At 50.2% G+C, this 14128-nt stretch overlaps 1 protein-coding gene across 1 annotated transcript in view; it reads right to left on the reverse strand.

Moving 5' to 3' along the window:
* ANTXR1 (ANTXR cell adhesion molecule 1) overlaps positions 1 to 14128 on the reverse strand; it is a gene marked incomplete at its 3' end in the record, with an annotated part of 58024 nt that overhangs the window by 27353 nt on the left and 16543 nt on the right. The window contains exons 9-12 of the mRNA XM_041478691.1: positions 8770 to 8830; positions 6202 to 6300; positions 2088 to 2157; positions 1552 to 1630 (exon numbers count right to left, since the gene is read on the reverse strand). Of these exons, the coding sequence (XP_041334625.1) occupies positions 1552 to 1630; positions 2088 to 2157; positions 6202 to 6300; positions 8770 to 8830 (309 nt within the window). The remainder of the gene's footprint in view (positions 1 to 1551; positions 1631 to 2087; positions 2158 to 6201; positions 6301 to 8769; positions 8831 to 14128) is intronic.

Genomic DNA, 14128 nt, shown 5'->3' on the forward strand with positions numbered 1-14128 from the left:
CTCACAGGTTTGGCATCATTGACATCACGCATTTTGTTCTGACCCCTGCACTTACACCAAACACTTAACTCAGGTTAAAATTCATGTAACATTCCACGGAATATTGAGGTGAAGGCTTAAAGAAAGATTTGAAGAAGAGCTCACAACACAGTCATGGAATCATGGGGTGGGTTGGGGTTGGAGGGACCTCAAAGCCCACCCAGTGCCACGGCAGGGACACCTGCCACTGCCCCTGGCTGCTCCAAGCCCTGTCCAGCCTGGCCTTGGGATGGGGCAGCCACAATCCTGGCAAGGTTTCACTGCAGTCTGAGCAATTTCCCTGCAGCTCTTCCCTCCTGCAGCCCAAACGTGCCAGATGTCGGTGTTAGAGCTGACTCCAAACTTGCAGAGATCTCCAGGGCCCGTGACCCAGGTCCTCCTGCTCCTCTCAGCTGTGCTGACTCAGAGCAGCTCTGCCAGGAGCTTTCCAAGAGCTCCGAGCATCCAGCACAAGGACACACAGGGAGTTTCCCCACTATTAACTCCAGAAGGTCCCCTCCTGTCAGGCTGGGACACTTCTCCCAGGTCAAACCCATTTTCTGCAATTCTCCAGTGCTGATCAGCTCTGCAAATGCTGCCCAGCCCAAACGTGCACCACTCCTTGGTGCTCAGCTTTAACCCACAGCAGCTGTGCCAGCCTCCCTGAGCTGTGCCAGGACCCTGCTGCTCCCAGATCTAAACCTCTCTGAGATGTCCCTGCTGCAGGAGCCAGGCATCCAAACCCCCACCCAACGTCAGGGCCACGGTGCCAGACTGGGGACAGGCCAGGGACAGGCTGACCTGGTGGGTGAGAAATGTGTGCCTGCTTGAATCCCTGCAGCCCAAGGACCCCCCACCATTCCAGGACACAGAGTAATGGAAGAACAACCAGGTTTGAGAACGTTTTCCAAACCCTCTGCTGGTGCAGAAGGAATTTCTGGAGAACTTGGACCAAGACAACCTGATCTTTGCCCAAGAGCACAAACAACATGGGCTGAGGAGAGAAAAACAAGAAGGATGGGACTTCACAGTAACCTAAAGCTATAATTGGACAATTAACTGCAATATGCAAATGGAGCAGAACTTATAAAAGTGACAGACCCTGTGACAGGTCATGCATTTTGGGACCATTTTGGTTCACCTTGGGTTCATTTTGGGACCATTTTGGTTCACCTTGGGTTCATTTTGGGACCATTTTGGTTCACCTTGGGGTAGCCCTGGCTGGGCTCTTGTGCTGCCCAAGGTGGATCCATTGAGGAGATCCTTTTCATAAATCCCTGCTTTATTCTATAACTCTGCTTTAGCTCAGCCTTCCCAAGGCATCGCCTGTCCCAGCACAGACCTGGAGCCTGAGGTGTTCACTGAAGGCTTGGCCACCCAAAATGTCACATTGCCACATGTTCAAACTCCCCTTTGAGGGGGACACGTGCTTCACAGCAGGCAGAGGCAGGCTGGCAGCCCTGCTGCTGCTGGGACACACACCTGGAGTCAAATCCCACCACCCCCAGAAGCATTTCAGGAGCCACAACTTACACAGTGCGTGCTGGAGATGATGACAGAGCTGGAGATGAAGCTCAGCCCATCGTTCATGCTGACTTGAAGAGCTGCTTCCCTGGAAAAAAAACAGAAAAAAGTCAGGGCAGCTCATGCCCAGCCCTCTGTCTGACGCCCTGGGTGCTCAGAAATCCTCTTGTACAGAAAATTCCCTCTGCTCCCTGTGCTCCAGAGCACAGCTGGCACCGAGCACGAGAGGGTGGCAGCTTGGAGAGAAAAGAGAAAACAGAAAACCAAAGAGAAAAAAAGAACTCAGGGAGGAGACCCAGCCCCATCTCCCGATGGGCAGAGAGTTCAGCTGGCACTGAGCATGAGAGGATGGCAGCTTGGGATCCGAATGGGATCCAAGGAGAAAAACAGAACTCAGAGAGGAGATCCAGCCCCATCCAGAGAGTTCAGCTGGCACTGAGCATGAGAGCATGGCAGCTTGGGATCCAAGGAGAAAACCAGAACTCAGGGAGGAGATCCAGCCCCATCTCCCCAAGGCAGGGTGAACATTGGGCAGAGAAACGTACATGCCAACTTCCCTGAGCACAGGTGCTGGGCACAGCAGGTAGGTGTCCTCCACCACGAAAGGCTTCTCATCTGGAGAGGGGAAAGATGGGATTAGTGCCAAATCACTCACACAGGCCTCAAAGAGCAAGTTTAAGTGAGGGTTTTCCTTGCATTGATGCATAAATGGGATGGGGGATGAGGAGCTGCCTCATCTGTGAGCCACAGCAGGGCTGAAGGTGTGGAGCTCTCTGGAAGGTCAGAGGACAGGGCCACTCTGGGCAGGGGGACAGGTGCAGTTGCAACAGAGATATCCAAGTTAGGATATCTGTACATTCCAGAATTTAGGATATCTGTACATTAGGATATCTGTACATTAAGACACCTGTACATTACAGAATTTAGGATATTTGTACACTACAGAATTTAGGATATCTGTACATTAGGATGTCTGTACATTAGGATGTCTGTACATTACAGAATTTAGGATGTCTGTACATTAGGATATCTGTACATTAGGACATCTGCACATTACAGAATTTAGGATATCTGTACACTAGGATACATGTACATTACAGAATTTAGGATATCTGTACATTACAGAAGTTAGGATATCTGTACATTAGGATATCTGTACATTACAGAAGTTAGGATACCTGTACATTACGGAAAATTTAGCACTTTAAGGCAGAAGCATCTGAACCTCAGCTACACCTTCCAGCCTGAATTACACTGGTTTCAAAAGTGATGAGATAAAGTACCAGGAGGCCTGGAGAGCACTGGGTGCTACTCCTGCTCTGCAGAGTGGGCTCAGAGCTGCACCAGCAGACACTGGGGCACCCCAGGAGCTGCCCAGCCCATGTCCCAGCTGCCTGCCTGTGCTGTGCTGGCACCTCTGCTCCCACTGGGCTGTCCTCAGCCTGATTTATGAGCAGATCATGAACCCCCGTGAATTTATCACGTTGTCTCAGTGCACACATGCCAAGAAAATGAAGATCAGTGTCTTGTTTTCTCTTTGCTGAGGAGAGGAGGCCAAAGGCTGCTCCGTGCCAGCATCCACAAAACAAAAGCTGCTTCATCCTGCAAGGCCTTTTACTCAGCTCTCCTTAGGTTTTTGTTTCTCTTTCTCTCCCTGCCCACTGCCATCAGTCCAAGCCTCTCTAGAAGGTTTATCAGCTCTGGGTGAGCTCCAGGCTGGCCAGGCTGGCTGCAGGCACAGATCAGTTTTGTTTGGAGAATGTTTTGTGTTTCACCACAAAAATGAGCTGTGCTCTGAACAAAGGAGCATCCATTTGGTTTGCATAACTCTGGCCCATCTGACTCCTGCCTGAAAACTCACCCAGGGAAAGCAAACAAAACAACACTTCTCATCTCCTGCTCTGCTGCAGGACAGATTTCTGCATCCCAGAGAGGGGCTGGCTGGATAAACCCCCCCAGATGACCCAGACTGGCCAGCCCTGGGGCCTGGGCAGCGTGCAGGAGGGTCAATCCTCCCACAAAAACACTTCTGGGCTCTGTGGGTGCCCTTCCAAGCAGGTACCTGACACTGCTCAGGCTCCTGCAATTCTATCCTCAGTGTTCCTGCACCTGAGCAGCTCAGTGCAGCCTGGAAAATCCATTATTCCAGCAAGAGGGAATCATTTCTTATGCCATTAGCAGGGTGGAACCTTCTGGCAAGCCAGCACTTGGAATATTTCCTAACCATAATAATAAAAAAGGTCCAATGTATGCAGGATGCTTTAAGAGCAAGCCTCAAAAAAACCCCCCAAAAATAACAACAAAAACAAGGAAAGGGAAAGGGAAGGGGAAAGGGAAGGGGAAAGGGAAGGGGAAAGGGAAGGGGAAAGGGAAGGGGAAAGGGAAGGGGAAAGGGAAGGGGAAAGGGAAGGGAAGGGAAGGGAAGGGAAGGGAAGGGAAGGAAAGGAAAGGAAAGGAAAGGAAAGGAAAGGAAAGGAAAGGAAAGGAAAGGAGTTAGTAAGTTAAAAAGATTCACTGGAGGGTTACTGTGGTCTGATCAGGCAGGGAAATCAGAGGCTGGAACTGCAAACAAAAGATTCCTGTGCTGAGAGTGGCAGGGCTGCAGGAGAGCACAGAGGGTATCACAGGAAAAGCTGTGCTGCCAGCACAAAGGGAGGATGGGGAAAGGGAAGACCTGTCAGGCTTTAAATCAGGAGCCAGTCTTTAGGAGACACTGGTTGGGGATGCAGTCCCACCCACCCCAGTGCTGGATCCTGCCCCAAAGCCTGGCCAAAGCACAGCCAGGCCTCTCTGTGCCCAGGATGGGCTTGGGGAAGCACCAGGAGTGCAGCAGCTCCAGCCCTGCCCTGCTGTGCTTCCACCTCCCCGTTCAGCTTCCAGCTGCTCAGCACAGAGCTCAGCCTCTCTGCCCAGAGCAGTCCGGGCTGGCTCCTGCACATCTGGGCAGACTCACACATTTCAGCACACGCAGCAGCCCAAGTCCCTGCTGGAGAATCACTTTTAACCCTGTGCAGGCTGAGCCCAATCCTGCAGCTCCTGCTGCTGGCAGGGACAGCCTGCTGCTGAACATGCCTCTGATTGCAGCTCTGCTCAGCCAAATATCCCTCATGCTTTCTACAGATGTTCCCTTTTTTTTTTTATCCCACAGCTCTGAACATTACGAGTCGCTGCTCTCTTCACCTGCCCCTTTTCCCTGCCAATAATCCCAATAAAACCCCATTAGCTCATGCCTTTAACCTCAGCACGTCCTAGCCCTGCTCACTGCATCTCATCTGGGATAATTTAAGGTTTCAGGAACTGTTGGCTTAGTGTTATCTTTAAAAAGACCTCCCTCCCTGATGCAATCAGAGGCACAGAGGTTCGAGGCAAACAAAGATAGCTGAGCTTTCCAGCCTCCATGAGGTTTCCATAAAATCCTGGTTCAGCTCTCTCAGGGAGAGGGTTTGAGTTGTGTCACCTCAGATGAGCCAAAGCACCTCCCCAGTTCTCTGCCCCACCTACCAAAAAAATACTAAATGAAAGGAAAAATTATCTATCATAACTGTCCTTGAGATGCACTGCTATAAAAGCAAGGAGAAATTCTTTACAGTATTCACTTCTACATTTATTTCTAATTTATTTCCAGCCTTGCCTCAGCAAACTCCCCGTGCTCCAAGGAACAAGTTACCCAGGTGCCCAAAACACAGTGAGCCTTGAGATCTGCACTTTCCAGAGCTAAGGAATGCATTTATTTTACACTGAGCAGGGTCAGGACTGCCTCCAAAGCAACCAGGCATTTTCTGAACAAACCCCAGCTTGGGCAGAGCTGCAGGAGCAGGGCACAGAGCACCCCAAAACACAGCTGGGGAGAGAACCAAACCTGTGAGCACCTCAGCCAGGCACTGGGGGATGCTCTGAGCACCCCAAAACACAGGGGAGGGGAGAACCAAACCTGGTCCCTGCTCCCAGCTCTGAGGATGCTCTGAGCACCCCAAATTTCAGATAATGAGAGAACCACACTGATCCCTGCTCACAGACCAGCCAGGGATGCTCTGAGCACCCCAAATTTCAGGTGAGGATAGAACCACACTGATCCCTGCTCCCAGCCCAGCCAGGGATGCTCTGAGCCCCCCAAATTTCAGGTGAGAATAGAACCACACTGATCCCTGCTCCCAGCCCTGCCAGGGATGCTCTGAGCACCCCAAATTTCAGGTGAGGATAGAACCACACTGATCCCTGCTCCCAGCTCTGAGCACCCAAATTTCAGATAATGAGAGAACCACACTGATCTCTGCTCCCAGCCCCGCCAGGGATGCTCTGAGCCCCCCAAATTTCAGGTGAGGATAGAACCACACTGATCCCTGCTCCCAGCTCTGAGCACCCAAATTTCAGATAATGAGAGAACCACACTGATCTCTGCTCCCAGCCCCGCCAGGGATGCTCTGAGCCCCCCAAATTTCAGGTGAGGATAGAACCACACTGATCCCTGCTCCCAGCCCAGCCAGGGATGCTCTGACCCATCTCCCTTTTACCAAAGAACCCCTCCTGCCCCCTGCACGTGGAAATCCCCCCACCCCACAGCCTCTGCTCCCACAGCCAAGGAGTCTGAGGGTCCACAGGAGGGGTGCAAGGCAGGGGGGGCAGCAGAGGGAAGGCAGGGGCAGCTGGGGTGCTCCTTACTGAGGGTGAGCGTGTCGTTGATCCTGAAGCTGCAGAGCACCCGGTCCACGTTGCGGGCGTGGCGAAAGCCATTCCCCCTCACCACCACCTGGAAGGACTCTGCCAAAACAGCACCGGGTTATTTGGGATGCACGGCAGCCAGGGAAGGGGCCTCGTGGCGTTTACAGCTGCTAAAACTGGCTCTTTCACCATTTCAAACCTGTTGGGAGTGGAATTCTGCTCTCTCCCTGCCTGAGAGGAATGAGGGGTTTGTGTTTAAAAACAGGAGGTAAAAGCAGCACTGAGAGATGAAAGGAGCAATGGGAAGGGTTCCACTGACTGGTGAATGGAAAAAGAGATTTGCTTTTACAAAAATATAAATGAAAATGGGCATTAAAAATGAAAGAAACAATGGGGGAAACACCTAAATTGCATAAGAATGAAAAATTAAAAGGGAGGGTTGTACATTAGAGGGAAATCTCTGGTATCAGGTGTTCTGGGAATTCTGAACCTCTCAAGTACCTCAGAAATGGGGAAAGAGAGAAGGGAAATGGGGATAAAAAAGAGGCTGAGTCCTCCAAAAATCTGAGAGACCCCAGGGGGATGCCCCATGGCCTCTCCCTTTATTGGAATAAAGTAAAAGGACTCCTCTGTCTCCTTTTTGGACATAAATCCCAGGTGTTGGTGGATTAATTTTCCTGACATGCCCAATTTCAGCTTGGATTTCTGGAAGCAGGGAAGAATTCAGCACAGACACACTTGGCTGCAGTGGGAGCACAAAGCTTCCAGGACACTGAGCTCTGCCCTCCCCAGTGTCCCTTTTCAATGGCAGCAAGTTTGGGGTGAAGAAAGGCAAAAAAAACCTTCTAGTGAGAGATAATTTGGGGAAGTTTAAGTGCTGCTTTCCCAGGTGGCTGCAAAGGAAGCAGAGCTCTGACTCTGGGAGAGGCACTGGGCTCATCCTCAGCCTGCCTGGAGAATGGGACCTGAACACAAAACTGGAATAACCCCAGAGCATCAGGGACAGCACCCCGGATTTAAAACCCCCCCAGGGAGCACCAAGGAACCTCCTTTTTGGGCAGGTTCAGCTCTCTGAATTTCACAGCCCCCATCTCCTCTCAGCTCCCCCAGGGCCTGCACACTGCGTTTGTCAGGAAAAGCAGATTTCTGGAATCTGGGCTCCCTTCCAGGCCCCACTGGTGTGCAGCCAAGCTGAAAACCATCCCAGCACACGAGGGAAGCTGCTGCAGGCCCTTTGTGTGCTGGGGACAGCTTTTGGGAAGGGCACAAGAGCTCTGTGCTGCTGCACATCCAAGGGGAATCACAGAATTCTCAGGCTCTGGGGGATGAGGGCTCAAGGAACACAAATCAGAGATATCAGCAGCACCTCTTGGGGCTGGAATGTCAGCCCAGTGTCCCTGCATGGCCAAATCCCCCAGAAATGCCATTTCAGAGGGATGGCTGTGCTGAAATCCATCCCTGCAGGGCCTGGGACGAGCCAGCAGTGCAAGAGTAGCCTCGGGTGACACAGAGCCCTCCTTGCAAACCAGAAAAAAAAAAAGGAGAAAGCTGCCAGCATCCTTCAGGGATGTGCACAGCATCCTTCAGGGATGTGCCCTCCTTGCAAACAAGAGAAAAAAAGAAAAGGAGAAAGCTGCCAGCATCCTTCAGGGATGTGCACAGCATCCTTCAGGGATGTGCCCTCCTTGCAAACAAGAGAAAAAAGAAAAGGAGAAAGCTGCCAGCATCCTTCAGGGATGTGCACAGCATCCTTCAGGGATGTGCACAGCATCCTTCAGGGATGTGCCCTCCTTGCAAACAAGAGAAAAAAAGAAAAGGAGAAAGCTGCCAGCATCCTTCAGGGATGTGCACAGCAAGGTGAAATGCCAAGGTGTCACAGCTGTGCCTGCAAACACGGATTTTAAGGACACCAGTGCACATTATTTGTGTGGCCAGTGGCACTTCCATCAGCCCCAAAGGGATTTCACTGCCTGCAGGCCAAGGGTGAGGACTGTGTGCCCAAACTCGGAGGTTCTGAACTGAGGATCCAAAAAACTGATGGGTTTTCCAAGGATTGTTCCTCTTGTCAAGCCCTGGCCAAATTCTGATGCAAACAGCTTTTATAAACCCTCTGCATTTCCTCTCTGGGCACAGCTGTTCCTACCCTGCCCTCCACTCAGGCTCAAGGAGTGGCAGTGATAAGATCAAAGCCCTCAGAAAGTGTTAAAGATGGTTATAAATGATGATTTTAAGCCATCTGTGTTCTAGCAGCATCCTTGTTTATCACTTGAGTAAGTATGTAAATATCTTTTCAAGTGCATCTACTTCAAGCATCCACAGCCAAGTAAGGCAGAGTGGTCTGACAGGAGAACATTCATGCAAAACTTTGGAATTCAGGCCTTTTCTGTAAGAAAATCCCATGTGACATCACTTGGCAGGAGGGGGCAGTGCAAACTGAGGTGAGAAAGAAATTCGCCCCAAAACAAAGGTGAAATATTTAGCCCCTGGTAATTAGTGAATCAGCAATCAGGGACGGATGGAAAATTGCATTTTAGGCAACAAGGAGAACATGGCCTTGCTCACACTTACCCCCTGCACAGATGCTGGAGGGCTCTGCTGCCAGGATCTCTATGCAGGACTTCTTCAAAATCTGCAAGAGGCAAAAGGTGAAATCCCTCAGCCTTGTTTCCACAGAGACACAGCCACGAAAACAAACCTTGAACCCAGCAGAGCAATCTGCTTTGGTGGCAGCTCCTGAATTCCCACTCTAAACCCCCCAGGCAGGTGGCACTGCCCTCCTTGAGCTGTGCCAAGGTCAGGGTGCCAGGCTGTCCCCTGTCCCAGGGCTTTGTGCCCTGGATTCTGCAATAATTCTAAAATTATTTGTGATTATCTGCAGCCCCCAGGTGCTCCCAGGGCTGCATCAGTGCCCTCCCTGGATTCTGCAATAATTCTAAAATTATTTATGACTATCTGCAGCCCCCAGGTGCTCCCAGGGCTGCATCAGTGCCCTCCCTGGATTCTGCAATAATTCTGAAATTATTTATGACTATCTGCAGCCCCCAGGTGCTCCCAGGGCTGCATCAGTGCCCTCCCTGGATTCTGCAATAATTCTAAAATTATTTATGACTATCTGCAGCCCCCAGGTGCTCCCAGGGCTGCATCAGTGCCCTCCCTGGATTCTGCAATAATTCTGAAATTATTTGTGATTATCTGCAGCCCCCAGGTGCTCCCAGGGCTGCATCAGTGCTCTCCCTGGATTCTGCAATAATTCTAAAATTATTTGTGATTATCTGCAGCCCCCAGGCACTCCCAGGGCTGCATCAGTGCCCTCCCTGGATTCTGCAATAATTCTAAAATTATTTGTGATTATCTGCAGCCCCCAGGTGCTCCCAGGGCTGCATCAGTGCCCTCCCTGGATTCTGCAATAATTCTAAAATTATTTGTGATTATCTGCAGCCCCCAGGTGCTCCCAGGGCTCTGGGGACACCATCAGTGCCCTCCCTGGATTCTGCAATAATTCTGAAATTATTTATGACTATCTGCAGCCCCCAAGTACTCCCAGGGCTGTGAAGACCATCAGTGCCCTCCCTGGATTCTGCAATAATTCTAAAATTATTTGTGATTATCTGCAGCCCCCAGGTGCTCCCAGGGCTGCATCAGTGCCCTCCCTGGATTCTGCAATAATTCTAAAATTATTTGTGATTATCTGCAGCCCCCAGGCACTCCCAGGGCTGCATCAGTGCCCTCCCTGGATTCTGCAATAATTCTAAAATTATTTGTGATTATCTGCAGCCCCCAGGTGCTCCCAGGGCTGTGGAGACACCATCAGTGCCCTCCCTGGGCAGCCCCCAAAGCTCCACTCCAACACCTCCAGTTTAAGCTGAACTGTTCAGCTTTGCCCTAAATCATCCCAGGAATTCCCACAGAGCCCTCCAGCCCCACCCCAGGGGCTGGGATTTCTGTTTGAGCCTGATTTATGTGAGCTCACCCGAGGGCATCCCCGAGGCTGCTCAGACCAAGCACAGACAATTCTCCTCCATTTAAGCCAGGCTTAACAGAGCAGAGTCTTTGCGAGGGCTGGCCCTGGCTTTAAGAACTTTTTGCAGCGATTTGCTTGGCTCAGGCTTGGCTCTCAGGGCAGGGGATTTATTTATTACTATTTATTATTTATTAATTATTTATTATGCTGTTGCCTGCCCTGCAGAGCAGCCCCAGCTCCTCCTGCCCAGCCAGAGCTGGGGGGGCTCAGCCCCAGCCCCTGCTCGAGGGGACACCCAGCAAAACTCAGCTCAGCTCCAAGAGGCAAGCAAATGTCAGCCAAGCATCCTTTGGTGACTCAAATCCAGCACGAAAACTATTTTCCCAACTTTAAATTGAAACATCTGTAAGGAATGAACAGCAACCGATACAATAAACCCTGTAAGGAAAAGAGAATTTTTTTTGTTGTTGTTGTTTTCTCCACAGTCACAGCTCCCTGCCTCAAATTGCAAAAGCTACTCACAGAGCCAGGCTTTGCTTTTTAAAACATTTAAACAGAAGTTTGAAGTTTTAAAACATTTAGATGGAAGTTTTACTCAGAAAGGAGGGCTGAAGGATGGTCTGAGCTGGTGGCAGCCTGACAGGTGAGGAGAGAGGAGGTTTGCAGCAACAAGGTTTTACAGGAACTGTCAAGTGGAAAAAAAGAGAAAGTCAACAGCTGAGAACAGCACTGAGAAGAATTTAAAATAGAGGAATTTAAAATAGACAGAATAAGGAAAAACACAGAGAAGGTAAAATACAATCAGCACTTTTTTAATGAAGTAAAACCCCACATGATTAAATTTGAGATTAATGACTTTGCTCAGCTATTTACAAACATTCCTGCTAGCTGGGAGGGGGCAAGAGCAGGTGTCTCAACTGGAGGATGCAGATCTCCCAGTCCAGTCTAATCCCTTTACATGACTATAAAACCAGCCCTTAAACACTTCCACGGTGCCAATGGCAATATTTATTTTGATTTAGATTAAGTTTCCAATGTTCCAAGCACACACCCTTACTTAAAGTGAACACCAGGCAGAATTACTGCAAAAGGCAGAACCATTGCAAAAAAACCAAACCCAAACCTTTGTGTCTCCTCCTCATTAAACAAGACACTCAAAAAAAAAGGATTCAAAGCCTTCAGGTGAGCCTGACTCACCTCCCTCTCTGCCAGGTGAGGCCCAGGAGGTCACTGGGCCCTTTTGGAGCCCAAGGCAAGAAGGGCAGTGAAATTCTGCAGCTGCTGGAAGCTTCCACTCGACATCCTGCTCACAGGGAGCACCCAGCCAGATCCCTGCACATCTCAGACATCCTTCCCCCCAAATCTGGGAATTCCAGCCAGCAAACAGGATGCTGAAGTGTCCTAGAAGGTTGCTGCCTAATTAGTGTCAGTGTTAATGACCTGCAGTGTGATGCCAGGTGCTCATTAGCAAGCTCTGTTCAATTACTGAGGGCCAAAATCTGCTGCCAATTACAAACCAGCCATTTATTTATGGAGTGTTTCCTGTCCAGTAACAGCCACGAGAGCTAAGTGAAAGAAATAAGTAAAATAAATACCTTCAGGTCCTTCTTAAAGATGCATTTGGGGGAAGAAAGGAGCAGAGAGCTGATCATACACCATTAAAATTAACAAGGAGCACTGTGCAGAGGGGGTTATCAGCTGGTAAACATGTCCTGTGTCCTGTGGGGAATCTGCACTTGCAGGAATGCCTGGAATGAACTCCCTCATCCCTATCCCCACTCAGGGGTCTCAGCCCTGCTCCTGCTCCAGTGAGGTCTGGACAGACAGCTCAGGGTGGGCACACAAAGCCATCAGCACGTTCCTCACAGTGTGCCCCAGGAAACACTTGTGTAGCAGGAGAATTCAGTGAATGTAACAGAATTCAGTGTATTCAGTGCATTTGTGTAACAGAATTCAGTGAATTCAGTGCATTTCAGTAACAGAATTCAGTGAATTCAGTGCATTTCAGTAACAGAATTCAGTGAAATCAGTACATTTCTGTAACAATTCAGTGAATTCAGTGCATTTGTGTAAGAGGAGAATTCAGTGCATTCAGTGCATTTCTGTAACAGAATTCAGTGTATTCAGTACATTTGTGTAAGAGGAGAATTTCAGTGAATTCCCAAGCTAAAACTTCCTGAGCTGCCACATCAATCCTGAGCTGAGGCAGGAACTGGAAAACACTGAGAGCAGCTGAGCACCACTGCAAGAGGACCCAAAAGGAGCACAGACAGAAGTTAAACCTGAAAGGATGACCCAAAAGGAGCACAGAGAAGTTAAACCTGAAAGGATGACCCAAAAGGAGCACAGACAGAAGTTAAACCTGAAAGGATGACCCAAAAGGAGCACAGACAGAGGTTAAACCTGAAAGGATGACCCAAAAGGAGCACAGAGAAGTTAAACCTGAAAGGATGACCCAAAAGGAGCACAGAGAAGTTAAACCTGAAAGGATGAACCATTTCTGAATTCATACAGACACGAGCCAGTCCCAGACTCCTTCGTGCTGCCTCATTTCTCATCCATCACAGCTGCAGCTCCCAGACCCCTGGCCAAGGCTCCAGCCCTGAGATGAGCTCCAGGCTGGTGCCATGGTTTAACACACAGCAAAAATCAGGATTTTCCTGTCCCAAGAGCTGCTCCTCAGCCAGCTCCTGTCACAGCTCAAAGCAAGGTGATGACAGGATCCCACCCTGACTCTCACATTCCTTGCCTCCAGCACTCCTACCAAAGCCCTACTGGACAGGAGATTAGGTTGAATTTCAGGTTTTCTTCTAAGACTTGCTTCATTTGCGTTAAATTGACGGGTTGTGATCTTTTTCAGAACTTTTTCACAGCAAAGGAAAATTCAATAGAATAATTCAGTTCCTTGCATTTGTTTCCCAGCCTGCAGCAATCAGTCAAATCTGCTCCTGCTCCTGACAAACTCAAACCACTCAATCATTAGCAGGGGGAAGCTGGAGTTTCAGCAGTGGCTTTTGCATGATGAGGAAGAAAAAAAAAAATTGGTTTGCTTCATAAAAAAGTCACATTAGAACTGTGGGAGGGAAAGGACCATACCCCACTTCAAGAATTGTGTTTTTTAGACATGATCTCAGCGTGGGATTGGATTTTCCTCTCACTTTCCAGGGCTTGGAGGGGTCAGTCCCTGCTGGAACAGCAGGAGCAGATCTGCAGCTGCTCCCTCAGCCCCTCTGGCTCCCCAGCAAGGGAAGGGCAGGTGCTCAGGAACATTCCCAGCCCCACCACCCCAACAGCTGAGGCCAGCACTCCCAGCTCCCACCTCCTCCCTGCTCCAGAGGGGCTTCCAAGCCCACCTGCACACACAGAGGGTCAGGAAAACCCCAGGCAGACAAGGCAGGAGGGGAGAGCCAGGGCAGCTCGCCCCAAATCCCTGCAGAGCCAGGTGTGCACACCTCCTGAGCTGGTCCAGCCTCATCTCCCAGCTGCAGCTTCCCTTCCCCTGTCTCATCCTGTGCTCCAGCCTCTCTCCACGGGGCTCTGCATCCTTGCTGTGCCAGCTCCTGCACAGGATCTGGAGAAGTTTCCACATCCCAGCATCCTTCCACCATTAACACTCCCTGTGACCACAGCTGCTCCCAGCACAGGGGTGCTTTTGGCAAGGGGGAGAAAAGCAGGGAAGAGGGACCTGATTTTCCAGCTAGAACAGGAATCTGCAGATTGCTTGTTATTCTCTGGAGCGATTCATGCCCTCTTGCCATTCCTTTCACACACAAAACCACTTCCCTTCTGCAGGGCTCAGGTCACAGACCCAGCACTGCCCTGCCCTGTGGCCCTCCTTGCCAAGCTGGGAAATCTTGCCCCACTCAGCTGGAGCAGCTCTTGCCTGGAGGCTGAAATCCTGCTCAGCACAACTGGCAGGGGAGGCAGAGCTGGGATTCATTAAAAACAGCTGCAGGGGGAATGCAG

This window comes from Pyrgilauda ruficollis, unplaced genomic scaffold (assembly GCF_017590135.1).
Source record: "Pyrgilauda ruficollis isolate IOZ18807 unplaced genomic scaffold, ASM1759013v1 scaffold113, whole genome shotgun sequence".
NCBI classification, from domain to species: Eukaryota; Metazoa; Chordata; class Aves; order Passeriformes; family Passeridae; genus Pyrgilauda; species Pyrgilauda ruficollis.